The 27,104-nt window shown below is 44.9% G+C and overlaps 1 protein-coding gene and 1 long non-coding RNA gene across 3 annotated transcripts in view; one reads left to right on the forward strand and one right to left on the reverse strand.

Moving 5' to 3' along the window:
- Positions 1 to 27,104, forward strand: part of LOC309327910 — a 74,489-nt gene that overhangs the window by 36,021 nt on the left and 11,364 nt on the right. For both annotated transcript variants that reach the window (XR_014150672.1, XR_014150673.1), the window contains exon 3: positions 22,897 to 22,930. This is a non-coding gene — a long non-coding RNA (uncharacterized lncRNA). The remainder of the gene's footprint in view (positions 1 to 22,896; positions 22,931 to 27,104) is intronic.
- Positions 1,742 to 26,142, reverse strand: CACNG8 (calcium voltage-gated channel auxiliary subunit gamma 8). The gene is made up of 5 exons (XM_081837458.1): positions 25,627 to 26,142; positions 15,506 to 16,885; positions 11,092 to 11,175; positions 4,237 to 4,377; positions 1,742 to 3,419 (listed from the first exon to the last, which is right to left on the reverse strand). The coding sequence occupies exons 2-5, from the start codon at positions 15,726 to 15,728 to the stop codon at positions 2,776 to 2,778; spliced, it is 1,092 nt and encodes a 363-aa protein (XP_081693584.1). The 5' UTR covers positions 15,729 to 16,885; positions 25,627 to 26,142; the 3' UTR covers positions 1,742 to 2,775.

Raw genomic sequence — 27,104 nt, forward strand, 5'->3', positions numbered from 1 at the left:
ATTTTGCCCCTCTGAAAAAAAAAAAGTTCTTGTATTTTTGTCTTTTTTTTAATATGAAACCCACTTTTATACAGAAAAAAATTAGAACAGGTGAGGCTTTTCCACTGAAAGGTTTTCTTTCTCATTGCACATTTTAAAACGTACACTTTTTTCCTCTCAAATTTTAGATTGTTCATCCTCTCACATGACCACAAAAAAAGGAAAAAAAGCCCACCTCCTTACACAATTCTAAGCAGCCCCCCCTCCGAAAAAAACTATACACTTTCATTTAAACAAATGAGGGGGGGAAATACTACTTCTTAAAAGGCAGGAAGAAACAGTAAAGAGACAATCACAGTTTCTAACTGTTTTTCAGACATGGCTTTCCCATAAGATTAGCTACTGAAAGACAAGAGTGTAGTAGTCTCTGACAACCCTCTTACCAAGCAATATTTCTATTACCCAAGCACTTAATTGTTTTGAAGTTTTAACATATTGTCTTTCACAATAAGGCTAAATCAAGCCGTGCTGTATTCAGGGATCCTTGAATTCTTCATAGGTTGATCCTTAATTCTTCAGTCGGAGATTTTCAAACCAAAATTCTTGACCTGAATTTTATGTCAGCTGGTTTATTAGCCAGATAGTAAGCATGCTTAATCAGAATGAAGTCCTACCGCTTCTCATTGTGCTTACCTTCCTACTAAGTGTGTTTAAGGTGGCAATAGTCTGCACCACCCTTTCCAAAGTCATTTTGGTTTGGTTATACAATTTGGTTAGAGTTTTATTTTAACATATATATTTTTTATATATTTGCCGAATGTGAGACATTCTGTTCCAGTTTTATTCTCATTCATGGAGAAAGAGAAGTGGAAATCGGGCGGCTGTCTTGTCATTTTTTACGTTTAGTTTTTGATTTCTTGCCTTCTCTTCCCCTTCCCCTCCTCCTTCCCCATTAATGGTGAAATATATCCATTTTGTTAAAATCTATTTATTGTAACTCTTCCCTGAGTCCATGTTTTAGGGTCGCTATAAAAATAAATAGTGTGGTTCTGATCTGACACCCCTGCTGCCAGTGCTGCCAGGATAGGCCTTAATTAACCTGGCACTGTAGTTACAGTCTCCCCTTCGGCTCTTGCTGCAGATGCAGGATATGTGAGTCCAACCCCCGAGAAAAGCAGTCAGTAAAACTAATTTCTGGGAGATTATGTTTTCTAAGGAGATGGAAAGGGGTATACATTATACATTGGGCCACTTGGGATCTTGCGGCACCCGGTCAAAAAAGGAAATCCATCTGGATCGGCAGTGAGGATCTGCAGACCCGTTTCTGCATGCAGAAGGGGAGCAAAGTCGAGCATGGTTCAGGATCAGGATACCAGGATTGTAAAACCGATTGCTTGCCAGTTGGCACAAGTTCCGCTGGGGAAATAGTAATCCCACTGTTGTTTAAAAAAACAAAACAACCAACGTAAATCAACCAAGTCCTAAGAAACTTCACAATCATTTTGTTCGTCTTCTCATATATATGTGTGGTTTTTGTTGTTGTTTATATCTATCTATCTATATCTATCTATTTATATATTTATAATACATGTAAAAATTCTCCCTAGGATGCTGAATTGGGGGTGGGGGTAGGTAGGGATGAGCAGAAGTGTAATCCATTTCTATTTTTACTTCTTGTTTCATTTTAAAAGTTCTTCTTCCCAATATCGAAAAGAAGATTAAAAAAGGGGGATCTATCTATCTATCTATCTATCTATCTATCTATCTATCTATCTATTAAATGGATGAGACAAACAAATAAAGTCAATAATGACTGGTTGAGTATCATTTCAATGGGTAAAGGGTGCCTGTGTAAATAGCAGGGACCCTCTCCTCCCCAGAGACCTCTTCATCTCAGGAAGAGCTATGGCTCAGTGTTAGAGATGGGCTGGAAACTGAAAAAAAGACTTCAGCCATACATGTACTAGAAGGAGATTGAAGCAAAGCCTAGTGGATTAGAAATACTTCTAAAAGCCACCAGGGGGCAGTCGGTCCTTTTGGATTTTAAAACACCTTCCCCGCCCTTAAAAAAAATAAATTCTGGCACTGTGTTTTGGCACAAACTTTTTTGTCAGCCCTTAATTAAGCTGCAGTGAAGGAGAAGAGAGGGTTCCCTTATACCCGCTGAGGAACAAAACACCCTCTTGATCCACACTGCAGCCCCAAATTTGGCACAGTACACTGTGGAAGCCATCTTGTAAGAGGCTTATGAGTGGAGGAGCCAGGGTCTTCAAAACATATACACGCACACGGACGTCCCTTTCAGATTCTGAATCTGGCTGCCCATTAGAGATCTTAACCAAGTAGGCAAGGAAAACTATCCTCCTTCCTCAAGCACCTCTGAGACACAACAGCATCCCCTCTTCTCCATCCCAATGTGGGGTGGGGAAAAGTACTCCATCTAGGTTATCCTTGAGGTGCCTGTTTTGAAAGGACAATGGTGTTTGGTTTAAGTGTCTCTTAAGCTGTAGGAATGGCTGATCCCTGTCACTTCATTCATGAAAGCCCCCTGGTGAACATACTCCTCCGCTACTTTGCCCTCCCCCAAGGTGTGAATTTGGGTTCTATTGGCGGGTTAGAAAAAAGGAAAGCAATGCGAGTTCATGGATGGATGAGGGAAGGGAGGGAGGGGAGGAAATGCATGGATGGATTGTTTTCTCGCTTTGCAACTTTCTGACTCTCCCAACCTACTCTCTGAGCTGTGTCTTCTCTTCATCTTTCCTCCTCCCTATGCCCCCTCCTCCCTTAACTCCATCCCTACACTGGCGTTGTCTTCCTGTTGAGCGTGTTGGTGTTGGAGGAGGTGTCTTTGCCCAGGGTGCCAGTCGCCCCCGCTACACCAGGCCCAGTCACTGTGACGGTGACACCAGGGTCCTTGGGGAAGGTGTTGTGCAGCTGCAAGAACCCACCGCCACTGCCAGTTGCGCCCGACGCAGCCGCGCCCGTCGTTGCCGTTTCGCTGGCACCGCCGTAGAGTGAGCTGACGTTGGCTTTGGAAGGGTCCCTCGATAGTGTGTACATGGAGATGTCAGTGGAAGGGAAGCCTTTGAGGCCCACTGGCGAGGTTTCTCGAGACTGTGATGGCTCGGTGGAGCGGGAGCTGGAGCGTGACCGGCGGCGGTATCGGAAACGGTAGCTGGGCAGGCGCAAGATGGCCGACGATGAGGAAGATGGGTTTTTCAGTAGCTCCGTGCGGCTCTTGCAATGGGCTTCCCGGTTCTTCTCGATGTATATGTTGACGGCCAGGACTCCAATCATCTCAGCCAGGATGAAGGAAAGGCCACCAAAATAAAAGGACCAGCCGTAGGAGTAGTAGCTCTTCTTCTCGTCGTCGCGTTTTGTGCCAGGGTCTCCGGCATTGGCTGAGATGTAGACGATGACACCGATGATGTTACTGAGGCCTGAGGAGTTGTGGAAATAAAGAACAGTGAAATGAGGGAGGCTGTGGGGTGGGCAGGTAGAGAAGGCAGATGACTCACTGCATATGGATATGGGTTAGAGAAAGATGAAAGTGGGAGGGGAAATGGTGGCAGTGAATGGATACGTCAGGAGTTGTCAAGGCTCGAACTGGGAGCTCCTGGCTCCGTACACAGCTGCCCTATATGTTGAGACGCTGAGACACTGTAGCTGCACTGCCCTAAATCCGCCTCTGGTAGGATAAGCAGGAAGAGAAAGGAAAGATGAGGGAATGGGTAAGAAGGTTGAGGTAAATAGTTGTGAAGTTGTAGATGCATGCATGAAGTGATAAAGGAAGGGTGATAGATTGGCAGAGAAATAAGCTGTGTACACATATCCAGCTTAAAACACAGCTAGGTTCTTTTCACCAATTCAAATTGAAACTGGTTTGAGGGGGGAATGCACTGAAATGCAGCATTTCATAAGAAATGGAAGAATTGATACAGATTGTGGCTTACATCATGTGTATACCTCTTCCCAAAGCAGTGTTGGGAACACCTGGATGCAAAGCAAATGGGAGTGTATACACAGCTATAGACTGGGGGATAAAGTTTTTGGTGGATCTCTGTCTGTCTGTCTGTCTGTCTGTCTGTCTGTCTGTCTGTCTCTCTCTCTCTTTCTCTCTCTCTTTCTCTCTCTCTCTCTCTCTCTCTCTCTCTCTCTCTCTCTTTCTCTCTGTTGTGTGTGTGAACTGACCACTGAATAGACACACACATGGAACTACACTAGAGAACCAGAGAGGGATTGTTTACCCCCACTCACCTGCAGCAACAAATAGAATGCCAGCACCTAGGATGATGTTGCGCTTGGACTTGTAGACCCGGCTGGCAGCCACGCAGAATCCTCCCAGCAATAGCAAGATTGCACTTAGAATGGGGAAGATGCTTGAGGCTCGTACCACACCTGTGGGGAGGGGAAGGTAGGTTGGAGGAGATTACAATGCAGGAAATAATATATGTCTGAGAGCAGAGCTCTCTCCACAGACAGAACTAGTCTCTCAGGGTGTGTTCTGAACCAGCCTTCCTCATCCTGACATGCTGGTTTTCTATGCATACAGGATTTCTTCAGAAAAAATCTAGAGGGAAAGAAGTATTTGATGGTGCACTCTGTACCTTCACTCTGAAATGGTGGAATCCAGCAAGGTCAACGCTACAAGATTCTGCCGATAGTTTGTTTTACATAAGTAATGCCTAAATCAATCCACAGCCTCTCTAGAGCCAACTTCATTTACCTGCCTGGTTTTATTGGTTGTAGCACAGCATTGATGACTTGTGGCTACTGAGCTATGACACACCCTGTGTGCCTGTGTGTGGGCTGGAGAAGCTGTTGGAAACTGATGTGGGAAATGTTTCCTGTCGAAAGGTTAAAGATGCTGTTCATATTAATTATCTCCCCCACAACACGTTGAAAGGAGAGGTTGAAATTTTGGTAATTCACCTTGGACCAGTGCCTTGCCACAGTAATGGACTGGATGAAAGCCAGTAAACTGAAGCTCAATCCGGAAAAGACAAAGGCACTGTTAGTGGGTGGCTTCCTAGACTGGATGGATGGGAGACTGCCTGACCTTGAGGGGGTTACATTCCCTTTTAAGGAGCAAATATGTAGCTTTGGGGTGCTCCTGGATCCATTACTGTCATTGCCAGGTGGCCTGGGTGGTGTGGAGTGCCTTTGTCTGGTGGCCCGATTACGCCCCTGTCTGGACAGTGGTAGACTAACTTCTGTGGCCTACGCTCTGGTAACCTCTAGGTTGGATTACTGCAGTGTTATACAAAGGGATGCCTCTGAAAGTGGTTTGGAAACTTCAGCTAGTGCAAAATTCAACAACCAGGTTGCTCACCAGAACAAGACAATTTGAACATATAACGCTGATCTTGGATCGGCTGCACTTGCCGACAGTTTTTGGGTCCATTCTTCAGGACCTCAATACCTGAAGGACCACCTCTCCTCATACCAACACTGACCCGGACTCTGCACCTGTCATCCAAGGCCCTCCTCTATGTCCTCCCTCCCCAAAATGTTTGGAGGGTGGCAACATGAGAAAGGGCCTTTTCTGTGGTGGCTCTCCATCTGTGGAATGCTCTCCCCAGAGAGGCTCACCTGGCACCACCATTACATGTCTTTAGGCATCAGGCAAAAACATTTATTTTTACCCAGGCCTCTGGCCATTAAAAATCTATTTCCTGTTAAATAGGGGGGGGCTGTTATTATAATTGTTTTATTATTATGCTATGTATTATGTTGTTATTATTATGCTGCATAAATTATGTTCTTAATGTTGTACACCACCCTGGGATCTTTGGATAAAGGGTGGTATATAACTTGAATATAAATAAATAGACTTGAGCCACCTCTTAGAGTTGCACATAGAACACTTGACTGTCCAATCACATTCCCTGAATCCATGCCCCACACTTCTTCCCTCCTGGCGTTCCCTTAGCATGTGGCCATTTTTAATAAATCATCCTGTCCCACAAAGAAAAGCAACAATCAAACCCCACTGGAAACAGACCTTGCATACCTGCCAACATTTCACGAGTGAAAATGTAAAGGGCACGCTTGTAACACTCTAATTCTCATAGAAAGATTTACCGCCTCAGCACTCTGAGCCCCTTTATTATATGTTGATGAAGGCTCTCCTCCACCTCCTGTGTTCTGCATTTATTTTAAAGTCAGAGCTCTTAAACTGCAGCAGGAGAAGGGGCAGGCTGTGCACTCCATGGTGCCTTAGTGGTCATGCACAGACATTTATATGTTTGCAGATACTCTAGTTGTTCTTACTTGCCATAGGTCATCCCTGATTTTTTGTTTTGTTTTGTACTCATCCCTCACAAATCACAATCTTTTCTTTCCTTCCGTCCTTTTTCTTTATTTTCCTTTTTGGCCTCTTGGGGATGTCTTGTTGGTTTCTGAGAGTGTGAGAACTGTCAGCCTTTGGAATTCTGCTCTCTTCCTGGAATCTCTAGAGGTTTCATGTCAGAGTGAACAGTGACTACATCTTGTCGCTTTTCAATGCATGTGCATGCATGCAATGCAGTGTGCAGCCAGCTGTTCCACACACTGCAGCTGCTGAGATATATTTTGAAATGTTGGTAACTTATTGTTATGAAAATTATTATTATTTTTCATATAGGTTTATTCCGTTTCAATTGTTTGTACATCACATACTTCTAAAAAAATCCCTAGCTTTAACCAAGTGAGCTAGCAGTCTCCCAGCTATTAAATCTGTGTTAAGGGGCAGGCAAGTAAATGATTAAAGTAAGCAAGTCAATGACCAGGGCTTTCAGCAATGTTGTAATGGGAGGGAGGGTGGCTCAGACAGCTATCCTTGGTATGAGAGCTGGGGTGTAATAAGCATGTCCCTATTTTTGTCTGTGAAAATTGTTGGGAGAGTATGTGCTTGCGTGCTAGAGACAAAATGTATCTTACCCCTCACGCAGATATTTAAATGTCATGGGGGCCTCAGGAGGGAGACGAACCTTGATGAACAACAATATTAGTATATTTCACACATACTTTAGGCATCCTCAAAAGCTAGATCAGTCATTTAGGGCCCCACTCAGCAGAATTAGTGGGGAATCCCAAACACAGAAGGGCTGGCTTACCACATTGGCCTGGTTCACACATAATGCTAAGCTGCAGTCTATTTAACTGTTTTATTAAACCATGGCTTAGCATTATGTTTAAACAGTGTCACAGTGACTGAACAATGTGGGGGGTTTGGGGCCATGGTTTCACTGGTGGAGGAAGGCGGGTGCGGGAGGTGCGGTGCACACCGGATGTCAGCCGTGAGGGCGGTTGACATCGCCGCGCCAACCCCACCCCACGCTCGCTGTGTGGGCGGCGCCCCTGGACGCTCACCGCGCAGACAGCTAGCAACACCCTTCCAGACGCTCACCGTGCAGGCGGCTAGCCCCGCCCCTGTGCTGCTCTGGGTGCTGGGGCAGCTAGCTTCGCCCCTGCACAGTTTGTAGCCATGGTTTGTGGTTGGTATACAAACCCTTCTTTGTTTTTACTGTGACACTTTTCCATGGTTTGTTTGGCCGCTGCACTCCAGATGCTCACCAAACTACCAGGCCAGGGTAATTGGAAAACAAACCAAATTTGGGGGGAACAAGCCATGGTTTGTTTGACCATCTTTGGGACAAATTGTGGATAACTCATGGTTTGTTAAACGACCCACAGCTTAGTCTTATGTGAACCAGGTCACTGTGAAGTAATACACCTACAGAGAGAGAGAGGGCATAAGTTCAAAATCTAAAATTACCTAACCGCGCCACTGGAATAGGGACAGCAGTTTAACAGCGATAAGGTCCAGAAAAAAGAAGGTACTGCCTCTGATTAAGAGAGACAGGGAGCAGCATATGATAATTTTTTTCAGAGTAGAAGAGTAGATTTACTTATGCGCAAGTGACTCCATCCTAACTCATGTCAAATCAGAATGGATTTTCAGAGGCACAACCAAGAGAACTCTCTTGCCGCCAGGGCTAATGTCAGTTCCAAAATGTGAACTTCTGTGTCTCAGCTGTTACAGGCATTGGAAAGGAGGAAGGCTAATCTGTCTTGCATTGTTTTTGGTTTAAAGGGGAATGTGAAATGGCTGCTCCTCTTTCCCTTTGAAAAATATCAGGGTATTATTTTAAAATATGTATTATTTATTTATTTTAAATCATCTGTAGGCACAGGCCTGATGGAGCTGTTTAAGCGAAAGGTGAGGACTTCTGAGAAGAAGGAACTGTTAAGAGCACCTGCCAGAAAAGATTGTCATTCATAAATTCTTGGCTAATCTTAAATTGAAAAGATGAGAGTAAAAAGTAGTAAAACTATTAAGATGACATTGGCTTGCAGAAAGAGAAGCGCCTCTGAAATTGTTTTGGTCATGAAGAACACCCATGCTGGGCAACAAGGATTTGCCTTTGAGCACCCAATCCTAGAAATGTACATGGGATATTTGTACCCATCACTGGCCTGAAGGCTCCTTTTCCCCCACCTCCCTCTCACCACTGCAAGAGACTTGCTGTCCAGGTTAGTGTTTAGGGGCGACATTATTCTGGACAAATATCTGCACCAATTTTTGTCATCCCCAAAAGTGTACCATAAGTGTGTTGTTTGAATCAAAGCTTTCATGAACTGAACTAGCCTTGCTAGCTTGCTTTTGGTCAGAGGAGGTGAGATACAGGAGGTCTCTGAATAAGATCTTCCATATGTGTTTTCTTGTTGTTATTATTATTGTGGTGGTGGTGGTTATTAAATTTATTACCTGCCCTTCATCAGCAAGTCCCATGGTGGGTTACAACAATATAGAATTCAGAATTAAAAACAGGTAAAACAGAATACAAGAATAGGATGGGCCTTGAAAACATACACCTCAGGTATCAAAGGCACTATTTGGTGTCAAAGGTACAATTTGGATTAGGACCTGAGGTCAGTTTTGTGTCTCCAGCAGTGGCCAATGAGATGCCCCTGGAAATCTCATCTGGATGGAGGCTGTAACCTGCTTTGGGATGGAACTATCCCCCGCCCCCTGGCTGATGCCACTGCCCCTGCCTGAAAAATAAAATTCACAGCCTGAGAGTACTCCTAGATCCAGTTGGACGTCTGTCACCAGAAACTCTTTTCACCTGTTTGGCTGGTTTGCAAGCTGTGTCCCTACTGAGAGGAGGTGGATCTGGCCTCAGTTTCCCATGCACTAGTTACATACAGACTGGCCTGTTCCATTGTTCTCTACAGGAGAACAATGCAGCTTGGAATTGGTATAAAACCCAGTTGCCAGGATGCTTGGTAGGAGCAATGCAGCTGAATCATATGCAACTTATACGACCTCAAACGCAGTAGTTTCCAATCAGTGTTCAAGGATCAGTTTCAAGTGCTGATTAATAGCTTGGTCTCAGAACATTTAGGGCCTTAAAGATTATCTTTATATTTTCCCATATGAACCTGTCTAGGCTTAGATCAGCCAGGGAGACTTTGCTTGTTGGCACACCATTAGCAAAGATTTGATTGGTGGGCACCACGGACAAAGCCTTCTCAGCAGCAGCAGCACTGTTGTGGCATTCTCTCACAGGGAAGGTCTAACAAGCTCCTTCCCTTCCCACTTTTAGACAGTGCTTGAATATGATTGACAGCACTGCGTTTTGCTGGTTTTGAATGCTCCCATGTTTTTCTATTTTTGTGCTCTACTTGATTTCTAATACAGTGGTACCTCGCAAGACGAAATTAATTCGTCCTGTGAGTTTTTTCATCTTGCGAATTTTTTGTCTTGCGAAGCACGGATTTTGGAAAAGCTTCAAAAGTCACCAAAGTCTTCAAAAACCTCAAAAAAAGGCTACCACACCGCGTGCTATGAGTTGCTCCTCGAAGTCAAGTCGCAACTGCACCCCCTGAATGCACCCTGGGTATTAACGGTTTCAAGAAAAAGGAAACAAACTTGCAAGACGTTTTCATCTTGCGAAGCAAGCCCATAGGGAGATTCGTCTTGCGAAGCAACTCAAAAAATGAAAAACTCTTTCGTCTTACGAGGCATTCGTCTTGCGAGGTACCACTGTATTGTATGATATTGTTGTTGTAATTATTTTTCTTTGAATATAAGTCACTTTGGAAAGTTGGTTTGGCAAAAGGGGTATAAATTAATTAAATAAAGATAAATAGACAGATAAATAAACAGAAACAAGGAGATAACTATCTAATGCTCCAAGCGCCTGGTAATCTGAGCTGTATTGCTTCTGAATATGGAGGATGCAGTTAGCTGTCATGGTTAATGCCATTCCCCCATGAATGTCTAATCCTTTTACATGAATGACCTCCTGAGGGCTAATGTTACTTATATGCAAGCACACAGGCATCTCTCTCTCTCTCTTTCTCTCTCTCTCTCTCTCTCTCTCTCTCTCTCTCTCTCTCTCTCATCTCCTTCTGACCAGGCAGTTTGCATTTAAATTTACCTACATATGTGAATCAAGGCAGCACCCCGCCCTTTCCTTTAGAAAGTTTCATGAAAAAATGTAAATGATATTCAGGGCAGGGAGGAATACTTTCTTTTTTTGCAATTGCTTTTGCAAATTCCAGGCAATTAAATCACTGCAGAGCCCTAATTTGGCTGGAGCCTCTACCCCAGAGAGTAGCCAGCGTAGTGATGATTCCAGCCCTGCATTTGGTATTTACCTGGCAGGGGTGGGGTGGGGGATGCAAGAAGCCACTCAGCAGAACTGATGGGGAATCCTTGGCATTTCTGACACAGCTGCGTCTACCCTGCCACTGCCTCTTTATAACTTGTCAGTAATCCCCAGCATGAAGAAACGATGAGTGAACTCCTTCTCTGCAACATGGCAGACTCAAAGGAATCCATAGCACTGAGAAGCAACTCCCTTTTGCAGTGCAGTAACCCCCCCCCTCCCGGAAACCACAATATTTGATGCAAACCCCCCCCCCCCTTTGATACGTAGGAGTTGCTGTCCATCTCCAGCTAAATCTTGAGGGTGGCTTCTGGATCTCAGCCCCAGCAACCTCTGACACTGAGATTCAGTGGTATTCAAACTCTGTTTCCCCTGGTAACGGAGAACAGTAGAGACACATTACTGCCAAGGCCAAGGCAGGGGAATGAATAAGCCCCCTATTTATACGTACGTAGGAGGTATTCCGCGCTGTCGTGATCGTAGTCTGTGTCCTCTGGAAAATGGTTGATTTTCACGCACACCCCTCGCTTTAGCCCTAGAGCAGAGGGAGACAGAGATGACCAGCATTCAAAGCAGTTCTGTGAACGTGGCTTGAGCTCAGAGCAGCGTTTTTTGATGCCTCTCCTGGTAATTGGCTCCAACTTTGTTGGATTTTCCGTGACACACAATGTTCCCTACCAAATCCCAAGCTCTTACAAAATCTCAGCGCAGTCTGCCAAGCCCCATTTCTCAAGGCAGGCCCGGCCACTATAAAGCGCTACCTCATAGGAACATAAGAAACTGCCTTCTACTGAGTCAGACAACAAATCCATCTAGCTCGGTATTGTATATGCTGGTCAGGGTTTCAGACCAAAGTTTTTCTTAGTCCTATTTGGAGATGCCAGGAATTGAACCCAGGACTTTCTGAGTGTAAGGCCAATGCACCACTGAGATATTGCCCTTCCCAAGAAGCCACCTAGAGCACCTAGGAGCACTGGGGACCTTCTTCAGGTCTAGAGTGGTAGGTTACCATAGTCACCAACATTGCTCTGGTAGTCCCCCAATAAGCTGAGTTACGACTGGCTAGTTGTAAGACCTATACCAGGCTTCCTCAACCTCAGCCGTCCAGATGTTTTGGCCTACAACTCCCACGATCCCTAGCTAGCAGCACCAGTGGTCAGGGATGATGGGAATCCTGGTCTCAAAACATCTGGAGGGCCGAGTTGAGGAAGCCTGACCTATATGGTGGTTGCCAGCTCATTCGGGAAAGGTGTCTAAACTTTAAGGCACAGTGCGAGTCTCCATTTCATTCTCGAGATGTGGTGATGGGCAGTGTCTTGGGTGGATTTAAGAAGGGATGCATACTTTCACAGGTGACAGTTCTATCAATGGCTATCCAGCCACAATGACTAAATAAAATAGTCATATTTATGTGTGCCATTCACTAAAGGTAGAGAGGGTTATTATCTTTGCGTCCTGCTTTTGGGCTTTTCTGAGCTGTCTGCTTGGTTGCTATGGGAAGCAGGATGCTGGATTAAATGGTTCTGTGGTCCATCAGGACCCTTCTGGTGTCAGCCTTCACCAGACCTGGTGGTCTCCATATGTTTTGGGCCATTGACCCTGCCTGTTCTCCTTTCTACACCAGGCCTTATTGTCCTGTGCTGCTGAGGCATTCAGTCAGATAGAAGCAGGCCTATCACTATGATATCACATTTAAATGGCACTGAATTTAGTGCTATGTTTCTCTTAACAATCTCACAGTGCCCATTCCCCATGGAAAAGGCAAAAGCAGGCAGCATGGTTGCACCAGCAGGAGTTTGGATGTTTGTCTCTTTTTAATTTAATTTTTAAAATTCTTGTGCTTTAGTGCAAAAAAAGAAAAGCAAAAAAGGAACGAACATTAAAAAAAACAACCCAGAAAAAGGTGAATGACAGCCTGTTTAAAAAGTAATGAGGGAAGGAAGGCACTGCATTGTAAGTCGGGATAAAATAAAAAAATCAATTTTGTTTCTGTTTTGCCGAGAAACTACCCAGTGAACCAAAAGACAATTACTCTTTGAAATGTACATTTCTCTGAATTTTGCAATGCTGTTCCACATAATATGCACAAAAAGCATATATGGCAAACAAAAAATTCATTATATTAGGGGGAAATAGCTTGTACAAATATGTGTATTGGACAAAAATGCATAAAAATAAGTATTTTAGGAGAAATGTGCAAAATGAAGCTGACAATTTTTTCCCCATGAGGACTAAAAATATATTCAGGTTGATGCAGAAACTGAATTTAAGACTGTAAAAATGAGAAACAGAGAGAACCCTAATTGGACAGTTTCATCCATCCTTAGCTGCTGGCCATGTAATGATGGAAGCGTAGGAAGCCAATGCAGGCAAAAATCTTGCTAATGAGCAGCTTGATGAGGAAAAGGACGGGGGCTGAAATTAGTCTCCCTCTCTGGAGCTGATAATCTGCATCATTCCAACCTTTCTGAAAAGTCTCTGGAATTCAGGTACGAGTGGTAGGTAGTGACAGTGTAATGAAGGAATGCAGAGGCAAGACATGCAGAGCTGAGGGGCTTCACCAACTCTGTCATCATGTGCATCACAGATTGTAGGCCATGCCAGGTGGGGCCCAAGTGGATCTGGTGAGCTGGAAGGGACCCTGAGGATAATCTAGTCCAGGCATAGGCAAACTCGGCCCTCCAGAATATTTTAGGACTACAACTCCCATCACCCTTGACCACTGGTCCTGTTAGGTAGGGATGATGGGAGCTGTAGTCCCAAAACATCTGGAGGGCTGAGTTTGCCTATGCCTGATCTCTGCCTGCATATTCAATGCAGGAATATGCAGTTATCCCATATGGGGATTGAACCTGCAACCTCAGTATATCAACACCATGCTCTAATCCACTGAGCTATCAGTGATTCTGTTTAGGGTCAGAGATATCACCACAAGCCGTGACTCTATAAAACCGGAGCACCAACAAGGGATTTCCTCTCAGTACGAACAGGGCTTCAGAGGCTTATTTAGGGCCACAGCAGGAGAGGGAAACAGCTAGTGTGGAAGGACCCTAATTTTGCTCTGTGGGGTGTAGCAGCATGAGCAGGGGGAAGAGGGCAAGGGGCGCAAGCACCTGCAGACCTCTGAGCGTTTAAAGGCTTTCTTTTTCTTGGCGAGAACCTGGGATCTTTGACTGCACCTTGTGTGGGCAACATGGCAGCCTGTTTACTGTTATGTGGGTAGAGTGAGGAATTCTAGAGCAAGGAGAGAGCTTCATAACAGCAACAATATGTACTTGATCGCTGTTGGTGTCCTGCCCACTGTGACAGGCAGGATTGTGGTGGGTTTATAGACTGCAAGCGCCGCATGGGGGAGGAGAAATGGGGCAGGGTTTTGCCCTCACTGCTGCTGTATCTCCAAGGACACTGCTTAGGTTTTCTTTTGTAAGATTGCATGCTTTCCCAGTTACACTCCAGATGAGGGACTAGCCCTGCTCCCTGCCCCTGGTGACCCCACCCATTAAGAATCAAGCCTACTCCTCGCTCCATTGCTCCATTGTGTATTCTGTTCTTTGGGCACAAGTGTGGCTGAATGGCGGGACAGTGGAATGCAATGTTGGTGACTGGCTTTTAGAATATATCTGTATAGACAGATTCTTTCATTGCTGTTCCAGCTGCCTTCCTCTCATCCTGTCTCATCAACTGAATCTCTCAGTCAACAGCTGCCAGGCCATACTATCGGGTATTGGGTTGCTGCCAAGCTTGCAGCTTAAGTTTGGAATTGTCACCCTTTGTTTCCATTGTGTTTTACAGAGAATCCAGATATTATTGCCAGCTTGTTGCATTCCGGTGTTTTCTTCAGAACCGATTTGTATTATTTGTATTCATTTATGCAATAAAACTGCTGCGTCAGCCTGTCTGGTGTGGAGCAGGAAACCATTAAACTTTTCTGAGCTACTGTGCCTTTAGTTAGAAGCCTCTGTCTTGTGGCTTCTGCCTCTTAATTGCTTCCCATTCAGCATGGCTGGTGAATTGCCCTGTAATCAGCCAGATTCTATTCCCTGTAAATGCCGGGGGAGGGGGGAGGTTGATTACTGGTATCCTCTCATATTTTCTTCCCCTTTTCTTATTGTGAAATAACTTTATTTTACAATACGGAAGACAAAATAATGAGGGAAATTAGTAATCAAACCCTCCCACCCCACAGGGTAGGAACTCACTAATTAAGAGCAATTAAGAGGATTCATAGTTAATACTGCTGACACATTACATAGGAAGCAATTAGAGGTAGAAGCTGCAAGGAGAATTATAGAATCGTAGAAGAGTTGGAAGGTACCCTTAGGGTCATCTAGTCCAACCCCCTGCGATGCAGGAAGCTTCCAAGTAAAGTTGCAGGGGGTGTCTGCTGAATCAAGCTTACATAACATTTTGCAACAATCTTAGCCATGAGCAGAACCACCACCTGAATTTTCTTTCGTGCTAAGTGGGGGAAAGCAGTGCCTCAGCAGTACTAAACCGCCCTTGTGTGTAGATGCCCTTCATTTTTAATCATTACTGAACTACAAAGATTTATGCCTTAGGACCTAGGCCCAATACTTTTCTCGTGAGTTCTTTCCACTAGTTTCATTTCCTCTTCTTCCAGCCTTTTCTCATGCTAGATGAATCGTACACTAAGGGCTTCTCCCTTGTCGCATCTTTGTTATTATTTGCTCCAGCTTGGTGTACTGTCCTACAATTCTCCTGTCTCCCTCTCCTTATTTTCCAGTGTTTTTTCCCTAAACTTGCTTTGCAGAGAGGGTGTTAAGGTTCCTGGCCAGTGGCCACCCCTGAAACCTATCCCAGAACTTTATGGAATGGATTAACAACGTTTGGACTGCGCCCCTCACCTTCTAAGCAGCATATTCTCCAGAGGCCTGAATGGGTGAGCCCTCCAGGATCTTTCTTGTCTTTCTGGGGGGTTTCCTCAGTAGATATGTTGGTGGTATTGCAGATGAAGGCACGGGCATACAACCAGTAATCTGTGCCAATGGCGATGATCATGAGGCCAAAGGCTGCAAAGGCCCCCACAGTGGTGAGCAGAATCTGGACACCTTTCTCACACCAGACCATCCTCTCCTCATTCCAGCGTTTAAGTGACTCCAGCTTGGCGGCAGGAAAGAAAACTGGGAGTGGTGAAGAAAAATAGTGGTGGTGATGCTTTCAAGGAAGCAGGTGATGAGTGCCTTGTCTATTGTGGTCGGCTTCCTCTTCCAGTGGGCAGAATCTAAAAGCACAAGAGCTTTTGGAAAATGGCACCAGGGGATTATTGTCTTTCACCAAGTTCAGTGTGTAGAAGAAACCGGGATATAATATGGGCTGGGAAGGTTGTCCTACAACTGTTGCAAAACCCTAGGGAACCCTGTGAAGAACACAATCAGAGCTCCTTCTGAATTGCTTCTTACTATTAGATTCTCTTGGAAGTGCTCTCTTCAGATATTCTGTAGAATATCTAGTTGGACTTCAATATAAGTTTCCAGAGAAGGTGCGATAATTTTTGGAGAATAGCTGGGAATTTTATGGATGGTTTCTGAGGAAATTCTGGAGATCTGTCAGACAAGTTCCCTCTGGAGGCCACAGTCAGAAGATGAAGGCTTGGGTAGCAGTTGGAAATAGCCAGGGGAGGATAACTGAAGAGTTTCTGGGTCACTGTTGTGCAAATCCTGAAGAGCAGGTAGAAAAACCTCTGGGAGGCTTCATCTGGATTGCATCTAGATGCCTATTGGTGGAGTACTGGAAGGCTACTATGGAATATCTAGGTACCTACTGGAGATTTTCTGCAAGCTTGCAAGAGCCTTTCTGGAGGTGTACTAAATTACAACTGGAGAGCTACTAGAGATTTCTGGGGGGAAATCTGGATTGCCTCTAGCTGCTGCTGCTGCTGCTTCTTCTTCTTCTTCTTCTTCTTCTTCTTCTTCTTCTTCTTCTTCTTCTTCTTGGACTTTCAAATATATTTTGTGGTAAAATTCTGTTTCTTCTTAATATGCAGCTTCAGCAAGTTTCAGGGAAGCCTAGAAATGTTTCCTGTTTCTTTATGCCAAGTTTACTTGACTTCCTTTTTTTTAATGTGCTTGTCCTCTGTTTCTTCCCTTCGGGTTTCTCTGAGTTTGGGAGACTTTGAGTTTCAGCTTCTGCTCTTCAGTTTGAGGCACACGTCGGTTTATGTGGATCGCTTGATTTCTCTGACTCAACTTGACATGGAGCCAACTAGCTGTGTGACTTAATGATTTCTGGGCAAAGGGGAGGAAATGAAGAGAGACAGAAAAAAAGAAGAAATTGAGTAAAGACATGCAGTGGGGGAAAGTTTTTAGCCCAATCCCTGATACCTTGATGTTCACTGCAGGTATTCTGGTCCTCAGATAAACTATTTATTTATTTATTTATTCATTTTAGAAATTATTATTCATTAAATAAATCAATAGTTCATCTAGTGATCTGCACTCCTATCCTTATCGCTAGTGGACTTGTTGGTTTACAATAACAAAACCAGCAACAACTGCAGAAGCAGGAGAAATTGAGTGTAAAAATAATGTAGGCATCTGTAAACAGTAAAAGGCAATGAAAAGGGCCTCAGCCATTAGTCAAAGCTATTAAAGGCATTTGATAACAAGACATTATTAATTTAAACAACACAGTTTAAAAGTATATAGTTTGATGAGGTGGTGCTTAAAATGATTCAAAACCGAATTTCCCAGCTTTGTGTCCTTCTTTCACAAACATGTACTTTCCCTCAGCACCATAGGCTAGTTGCCCTCTGATGGGTTCTTCTCAGACTTGTATTTTACTTTCTTTCAAGATTAAAATAGCTTTGCGGTCATCCAGGGGTGGAGGAAGGGGTGACGGTGGGGGCGGTCCGCCCTGGGTGTCACCACTGAGGGGGGGTGACAAAATGCTGGGCGGCACTCACCACGGGGCCTGCAGTGTGCCTGAGCTACACGTCTCTCCTGGGAGTGACGGGGTGACTTGGGTGCCCGCAGGCTCCATACTGCCCCACACGGTCCTCCCGCTGCCTCCCCCTCAGCTGTAGGGCGGCTGAGTGGGAGGAGGCAGGCAGACTCCTCGGAGGCCTCACGGAGCGTCCTACCCCAGCTCACCCTGCCTCATGCGCGGCTGGCCCCACCCCTGGTGCCCAATCGGCTTGCTCCACCGCTGCAGTCATCCCCATAATCAGGATTTTTCTGTGTCTCGTATAGAATCTTCTGTGAAAGGAAGATGGACTTACAGTCCCTATCACCCTGGCTGTGTAGACCCATGCATGTAAAGCACACACACACCAAGAATAGTGTGAACTGCAAGTTACCTCTCACAGAGCTATAATTCCCAGCACCCTCAAGAAAGTACAGTTCCTAGGATTGTATGCAGATGGGGGCATGTGCTTTAACTGTGTGGTATATTCGCAGCCCATATCTAATTTGGCCCACAGAGAGCAGGTGAAGAGGCAAACTTCCCTCTGGGTGGTTCCATATCTCAGAGGTGGATTTAGGGGAGCGTGATCAGTTCGCCTGCGCTTGGTGCCAGGCCAAGAGGGGGCCGCAGGGTCCCCTGCGACAGTGACTTACAACAGAAGGCAAGAGGCTGGGGAGGCACTGAATTTTGGCGTTGCACAAGACGTTGCTGAAATTTGAAAGCCCAAACTCCGCCACAGGATTTCTAATTGCAAATTGGCGTGTGTGTGTGTCACATGAATAACTGCTTCCCTCATACTGCATATACATCTGTTTGTGGGAAACATGCCCACAGCCACACTGATTTTTATGGGGATATATGCAGATTAGTTTGAGAGATGGTTTAAACATGCAAACTCCTTTTCAGGCTTTAAGCCAAGAAACATAAAGCAACACTAAAAGGGTGCTTCTCTGTCTAGCATGTGCATAATGAAGATCCTTCACCACTGAATACGCAGGACTACCAATCAATTGCAAGTCCTTTCTATCAATTGCAGGTTGGCCAATTGCAAGGGAACATAATTATATTTTTCCAGCTATGTTTATGCAGTGCATACCCAAAGCCACTATTTGTCAACGGAATAAAACGAAAAAATATATAACACATCAGGTGGGACCATTTATTTCTTCACTTGCTGGGTGACCAGACACAAGAGACTGCCTCTGATCATGTGCCGAATTCGCAACCATTGAATTGTCATAGCAAGCCCCTATGAATCAGAAGGGGCAGGGATTGGATTTCAGAGAAGAGGTCTGTGGCTTCTGCAGAAATTTAAGCTTATTTTAACTTTAAGTACTTAGTACATGTCTACACCACAGGTGTGAACTGGTTTCACAGTCATTCCCTTTCTGCAAGCCTGGATCTTAGGAGTCTGCGAGATCTCAAACAGAATACTCTGCCCTGTCGCCAAACTAAAATTCCCAGGATCCTTTGGGGGAAGACATGAATGCTAAGCAGGTATAGAATTGATACAAATTTGAAGTAGACCTGTATACTTGTTAGTTTTGCATGAAGATTGCTGTTCCACTGTGCCTCATCAACACATTGCACCCTTCGAGACTATTGCTGTTTTCAGGAGGGGTTCAGTCAACATACTGACCAATTCAGGTTGCAGCATGAAAGATGACTTGGTGCTCCTGTGAAACAAACCTGCTTCCCCAAAAACCACTTTTTTTTGCAATAAAGAAAATGTCTGCACTGGAAAGTGTGGGATAACATTTGCTTGCTGCAATGACATCTAACCTCTATGCAGACAAACCAGAATGAATGCTCAGTAAATAGCAAATGTCATCTGACGTCCCCATCAACTTTGTGCAAATAGATCAAGGTCTGGAAGCGACTATTGTGTGAGGATACACCATGCAGGTTTTAAACAAAACTTGGCTTATTTTCTTAATTCCTTTACAGCAGAGCACCCAGACTTTCTCTTTCATCTTTCCTTCTTTCTTCGGTTTATTCCCACACCCGCCTCCACACCCTCAGTATCCTGGAGGGCCCAGTTAACAAAGTTTAAGGGGATGACTAAAAAGCAGTTATTGGCGAAAACTTGCGCACTGGGTGGTAAGTGATCATCTGGCTCCACCTGTAATGATACAGAAGGTATCGGCAAATTTGCAAATAGGCCACACATTTATGAAGCTGAAGTACTAAACAGTTGAGATCTAAGGTCTTGCAAGCCAACTGTACAGAAGTGGCCTAAGGCTACACACCATATATGTAAAGCATATTCTTCTCCTACAAAGAATCCTGGGAACTATAATTTGCTAAGGGTGCTAGGGATTGTAGCTCTGTGAGGTTCCCAGGATTATTGGGGGGGGGGGAGCGTGTGCTTTAACTGTATGGAATTCAGAATTTACCAAAAGAGAAGAGTGATCCCAAGCATAGAATATGAGGCGTCTTGTTTTAGCTTTTGCACAGATTTAGTAACGTTGCCAACCAAACAGAAAAGGGGAAAGCAATATATTCCACCCTTGTATACCTTGCAGTTCTTACTTTGGGTTCTTCCTCGGACAAGCCCAAATCTCCAGCCATGCCAACCACTGTGGAGTTTTGCCCAGACCCATCAAAATTTCACAAGTAGCAATAAGAACACATTTAAATCTGAAATGCCTTGAGCAGTGCTATTTTTCCAGGGGGTTGAGTATGCAGGGATACGCATACCCCTAAACATTTTGTGAATCTAAGTTTGGCCTCATTGAGGGGCAGTATTTCAATATGAGTAGGAAAATGAGAAGACACCTAAATATTTTTTTTAAGAAAAAAAGCACTGGCCTTGTGTATATTTTAATAGCATACAGAAAAGTGAAGAGAGAGCCTTCCCCCAGGATGTGTACACATCATACCTTATCAGTATTGTTATATATTTATTTATATCCCAACTTTCCCCCTCAAGGTGGCTTACAGATAAAATAAAAGCAGCTTAAAACATGGGGGGGGGGGTGTTAAAAAAAAATTATATTTGCACACCATCCTTATCTCTGAGCAGTGTGAGATTCCAGGGGTTCCAAGTGCTTACCCAGGGTTCAAACTTCTTGGAGTGAGGGACAGCAGAGACTGCAGTGTCTTTAGGATATGTTATTTCTTTATCCTACTACAGAACTGCAGTTCCCAGCACCCACTGCAAACTACAGTTCCTAGGGTTCTTTTGTGAGGGTGGGAATGTGTTTTGTATATGATTTAAAGGTATGCTGTGTATACAGTGCCAGACAAATGCTGAGTTTAGCCAACCTAGTTTTTCATTTGAATTACACATGTGCAAGATTCAAGCACCAAAATACAGTGTCACTTATCAAATCAGCGCCCAGGTGTGTTTTTCTTTGCTTTGCTGTTTTTGGCCTCCTATAAATACTAATTTTGGCTGGCAGAGGCTAAACTTTATATTGGGGTCATCTTGTACCTGGTTTGACAGCCTTATTGATTTGCTGGGTACTCCTTTCCATTGCAGAGAATCCTGGATTCTTATTCTCCAGATTTCCCACATCTACATCTCTTTAACACACCCTGTCTCTCACCCAGTCCCAAAATATTCCGCCCCCATCCCAGACATTCAGAAGACTGCAAGATACAGTTCCCAAGTAAAGATGGATGATAAAACAGCACCAGGGAAACAGACTGATTGGGAATGTGAGCTTCAGTGTTCTCTACCCCAGTAGCACTCAGGTGTACATGGTTAGAAATTAACTACTGTACAGTAGAATAAAAGGGGCGCGGGTGGCGCTGTGGGTTAAACCACAGACCCGAGGACTTGCCAATCAGAAGGTCAGTGGTTCGAATCCCCGCGACGGGGTGAGCTCTCGTTGCTCGGTCCCTGCTCCTGCCAACCTAGCAGTTCGAAAGCACGTCAAAGTGCAAGTAGATAAATAGGTACCGCTCCGGCGGGAAGGTAAACGGCGTTTCCGTGTGCTGCTCTGGTTCACCAGAAGCGGCTTAGTCATGCTGGCCACATGACCCGGAGGTTATACGCTGGCTCTCTCGGACAATAAAGCGAGATGAGCGCCACAACCCCAGAGTCAGTCACGACTGGACCTAATGGTCAGGGGTCCCTTTACCTTTACTTACAATAGAATAAGAATAATAAAAGAGAATAATAAACAGACAAACAAACAAACAACAACAATAAACTGGTTACACAATCCTACGCATGTCTGCTTAGAAGTAAGCCCCATTGAATTCACTGGGACATGATGCTTCCAGACAACCTGTTTATTGAGCATTCATCCCGATTTGTCCGCAAGGAGACAGATGTTGGCTACTTAATGAGCATTCATTCATATTTTTTTGGGGGGGGTGGAATGGAGTTGGATGACGAGTCAAAGCAAAGGTTATCTCACCTTTTGTACTGTATTTCCCGACCACCTTCCTTATTGCAAATAGCCCGATCTTTGGGGAAGGGGCTTTGTTGCACAAGATCTCGCAACCAGCAATAATTGTGCTACCTGGATTTGCCGGTACATGGTTGAATCCCGCCTGGAAATAGGGATAAGTCTGGAAGCGCCTTTATTTTCAAGTAAGTGAAATTGGATCCTGGCCTTATATAAGAACCTAAGGTGGGCCTGCTGAATCAGGCCAGTGGCTCATCTTGTCCAGCTTACTGTTCTCACAGCGGCTGACCAGATGGGAAACCTGCAAGCTGGACTCAAGCGTAACCACCACTCTGCCTACCTGTGATTCCTAGCAACTGGTATTCAGAGGCAGCAGGCCTCTGGCAGAGGTGATGGGACATGGCTGCCGGAGCTTGAAAGCCTCTTTTGCTCTCTGTGCCTTTCCTAAAAATTCTGGAAGCCTTGACTGCCTCCACTAGCCAATATTTTCTGAAAACTACACCAAGCTCGCTACAGCCCTGATGGAGAGAACCCAGGCGTCCTCCTGACTCGAAGGACCTTTCCTGCTGTTTGAGTCTATGGTTCTCTGCTGCACAACTGCTGAATCCAAAGGGTGGTAGCTTATAGCCCCCAAGCCAGCAGTGCCTATTCTCTTGCTAGAGTGCACTTGATGGGTGGGAAGCAATCTATCCTAACAGTATCCATGGATACCATTTATAAAATATTGGTGAGAGCTTTAACTCCACCCCCCCCACCACTAGCTGCCTTGAGGCCTAGAGAATAGTGGAGATGCAGATAAGATAGGCAATGCCATCTTCAGTGACCTTGGAGCCAAATTTGTAAAATAAGGAGTGTGCTTTACCATGGTAGATAACTGAAACATGGAAAGGCTTCAGGAATGGTCTGGTTAATTTTTCACAGCTATGATAGCTGGCTGGGTAAATAGATCTTTTCTTTTTTCTTTCCTTTTCCAGGTTGTGCTGAATATTGATACCTGCACTGTTTCTGGTGAGTTTTTACTTTATAACTAGTGTGTTCAAGATGCTTTTTCTTTGCCATCTTTTGTCTCACTTGCCTGATAGCATCTGCTTGACACTATATGACCTGACCGATATGGTCAAACCCATCTGAATTTCCGTGGTTTTTTTTGGGGGGGGGGGAGTTGCTTTTGTTCAGTTCTTTCAACTGTCTCATCATGCGACTCATTCAGCCATTTTGTTTGCTAGGTAAGAACTTTGCTTGGGAAAGATAAAGAAAAATAAAGAAAGAAAAATTTACATCTGGTTTAGAGAGCCTTGGACGCAGGAGGAATTTGATGGGCAGATGGCTCATTTGGGGATGAATGAATGAATGAATGAATGAGTATATGTCTGGGTGTAGGTAGTTAGGTGAATGAATAGATGGAGGAGGAAAAGTGAGGTAGGTCGACTGGCTGGTGAGGGTTTATGAATGGATGGAGTGTAGGTTTTGGAATGGCTGGATAGACACAGGGAGATGAATGGATACTACCAGGAGAGACACTAGGGGTGCTAATGGAAAGAGGGCTAGAATGTTTTAATTCATAGGATGTTATGTTTAAAGATCAACTGGTTAACTAGTAGATGGGTTGGTAGAATATGTTTATGGTGAAAGATGGTTGAGTTAAGAGTTGAACAAGATAGAGAAAGACTTGACCTTATTATCCTAATAGGAGCCTAAGTAACATCCATCAGTTTTCTGTATCCTTTTCATTGATGGAGGTTTCTCTTGTACCATCTGCCCAGCCATCAATAATAATAATAATAATAATAATAATAATAATAATAATAGCAGTAGTATGGTAATATATAATCTGCTTTACTTGGGCTGCTTACAATGGCCCCATATCCCCATATAATACAGCGGAATCATAGTAAAGCACAATATCGGAGTAAAACAAATACTGTAACTACAACGGGAATTGAGAAACTGAACAAGGGTTTCAAAACAACCACCCCCAAGACCTCTGATAAGCAAATGCAACGCACTTCTCCTTATTCAAGGTGATGCTCTAAACGCCTTTCTCAGTCAAAAGGTCTTGCACATGACCTCCCCCCCCCCCAACTCTGTTTCTTCCTGCCCAGAGTCAACTGTATCAGCAGGTTCAAAATCTCTAGTCAAAAGCCACTTCCAACTGCCACTTTGAAGACTATGCAAGCTCAGAAATGCTGAGGACTGAGACCCATATTATACAGCTGGTTCTGAATCCAAGGCCCTCTAGACTGGACAATCAAGCACCCAGATAGACTCTAGAAGTACTGGTACGTAGGTTTCTTTACCTGCTAGGTGCAGCTCCCCTCTCACATAGGACCCTGGAGACTCCCCACCCCACCCCCGCCATCTTAACCTAATGTAAATCTGTATAACCCTTTCTTTCCAAGAGAAGCCAGGAGTTCTGCCTTTCAGCATTGGAACACTCCCTCTTGTAAGCCACAGGACTTGACTTCCTTTATGCAGAACCCAGGAATCCCAGGAAGGAAAGCCAGGAAGGGCCCCCCACGTCCCACTATCAAAACCCCTCTCCTTCTTTTACAGGGACTTTGATGCTTTGCATTTTCGGAGGTTGTCCATCCCCCCCCCCCCAAAATATTCTGGTGATTCTTCTAACAAGAAAATCTCTCTTGTCAGTGGCAAATGGCCAGATGGGAGATGGATCTGAACCCTGGAAAGCCAAATTGGCATTTTGTTGGGGTGTGCGTAGCCCCCCTTTTGCAGAATAAGGCCTTAACCTTTGCAGCCAAACTCTTCGAAAGGTGGACTGCGGTGATGATACCTTCCCCCCCCCATCTTCTTATTAAAGGCATGGCTGGTTCGAAGCCTCAATGCAAAATGCCAGGAAGAGCTGGCACCTGAGTGGCAGCGCCGTGCACAGTTCAACCTAACACTGACATGGGCATATCTTCCTTTGCTTGATTTCCTCCAAGCCCTCCCTGCTGAATTCCCCATTCATTCAACAGCTGCTCCCAATCGGCAGTTCTTTTCACTAAGGCCAAAAAAACCCCAGCATCGCTGGAAATTTCAACCAGCCTCCCCTCGTCCGGCCCCCCCCCCAATATTCTCAAGCCATGCTGCCATTCCCAACATGTGTATGTTTTTTTCCTTGTCTCCCAAAACAGGGGGAAGGGGGGGGGAGTGTAAGAAAATAAAAGAGGGGGGAAATGCGATGAATAAACCTGGCTGGTATACAATTCAAACCCACCTTCAATGTCTTATTTCCCCCTCTTGCACATGCAAGCCTGTGTGTGCAAGCAGTAAACGTGGAGGGAAATTCACCAAAAGAAAGAAATCCACAGGAGAGGGACACAGAAGTATGGTGCCAAGGGAAATTTATTCCAGTAGATCTGTTGCATATATGCTTTAGCAAAGGCAGTCCGGAGGTGGACATCACCTGAAGCGAAGAGGGAAAAGGCAGTGCCTGGGAGGACCAGAAATTCATTCTAGCAACTGGGGAGTTGTGGATTTATTCCTTGGTGCATGAGAGAGAATCATGACACAGTTGTAAAATCCTTCTCTTGTAAATCACAGGCATATTCCACCACCACCACCCCCAGCTCTTGAATGTCTTGCACGTATATCTTTTGCAGAACAAGGGGGGAATATTGAGAGAGAGAGAGAGAGAGAGAGAGACAGACAGACAGACAAGAGAGAGAGAGAGAGAGAGAGAGCTAGCTAGCTAGCAGGCTTACCTTGCAAAAAAAGGGGGGTCTGTTTTCCAAAGGTGTCACACGCTGGGGGTGGTGAGAGACGGCTTCTCTTTTTGTCCCCCCACCTAGCAGTGGGTTGTTGGTGGCACCAGCCAGAGAAGATTCTGCGAAATGGCGTTTTATATCGAGGGGTATTTTGCTGTATAGGAGAGAGATGCTAGCATGCTGTTATTATGTCATTGGGAGAAACCATTGGACGAAGGAAAAAAAGAAGCAGCAAGCGAAAGAGGCTGGTTAAAGGAACGGAGAGGCATATGGGGTTGGGATGTGTGTATGTAGGGGAGGGGAGGATGGGGGGGCTGTGTGATGCCAGAGCGTTGTTAGGCATTGTGTGTGTGTGTGTGTGTGTTTCTGCATTGGGCCGCCACGCATACCAGAATGGATTGCTTACTGTGTGTTGTGTGGATGGATCACTTGAGCATTGTTGTGAGCTGCAGTGTTTGTGTGTGTGTGTGATGAGCAAACAGTGGGACTTGGGGTGGTGTCACACAAGTGTTGTTGTGAGCGTTGTTGTTGTGCATATGCATCCTTCTTTTCTGTGCTGCAACCCCTCCCTACACAGTATATTTGGAGCTATAACGTGACAAGACATGATCTTCTTGCTTACATGTTCCTATGTATGTTCTCCAATGGTTATATACCCTAAAGTGTTGCATTTGTAACATTGCATTGTGTGTCGGGGGAGGTATACAAATAAATATTGGGGGGGGGATATGTCTTTCTGAGTTTTCTTAGACAAGTCTCCATTAGCTGCCATTAGATTACAACTGGTCATATTGGACTGTACTGGCTGGGATGCAACATCCAGAATGGGTACATCATTGTTGCATGTTGTGCATCACTTTCATCTGGCTAATGCATGATGCGCTGGTTGTGTGCCACTGCATGTTGGTTGCACTTTAGATTATGTCCATTGCCTGTGACTTTCCACCATTTTTAAGTACTGCATCACTGTCATATAGCATTATGCTGTGGTATGGGTGTATTTGGGTGTTTCGTTGAACTCCGACTGGTGCTCCTCTTGGACTGGCCTCAATATCACATCTGGGTTTGCATTCAGGTCTGCTTGCGGGCTTCCCATAGACATCTCACTGGCCTCTGTGAGAACAGGTTGTTGGACCAGATGGCCTGATCCTATAACGTTTGTGACAGCCCTATATTATCCAGCATCTATATAATCTGGTTCAAAGGCCAGAACCTGTAGATGTTCTTTCCTTCATCACAGTCCTGGAAGGTAGGTTAGAATAAGAGGGAATTGCTTGACCAAGGCCACAAAGGGAGTTCCATGGCTGAGTGAGGATTTGGACCTGTGTCTCTAACATCAGGCGTTCCAAACCCAAAGTGTCCACTTGTTGTGTGAGTGATCAAATGTGCAGGCATCTTAATTGGTCCTTTGAGAGAAATTGAGTCCTTCCCATACAGTGGTAGCAGCTGCCTTTTGGGACCGAGAGCCCAAACAG

This window comes from Podarcis erhardii (assembly GCF_964252035.2).
Source record: "Podarcis erhardii genome assembly, chromosome: 13".
Taxonomy (NCBI): domain Eukaryota; kingdom Metazoa; phylum Chordata; class Lepidosauria; order Squamata; family Lacertidae; genus Podarcis; species Podarcis erhardii.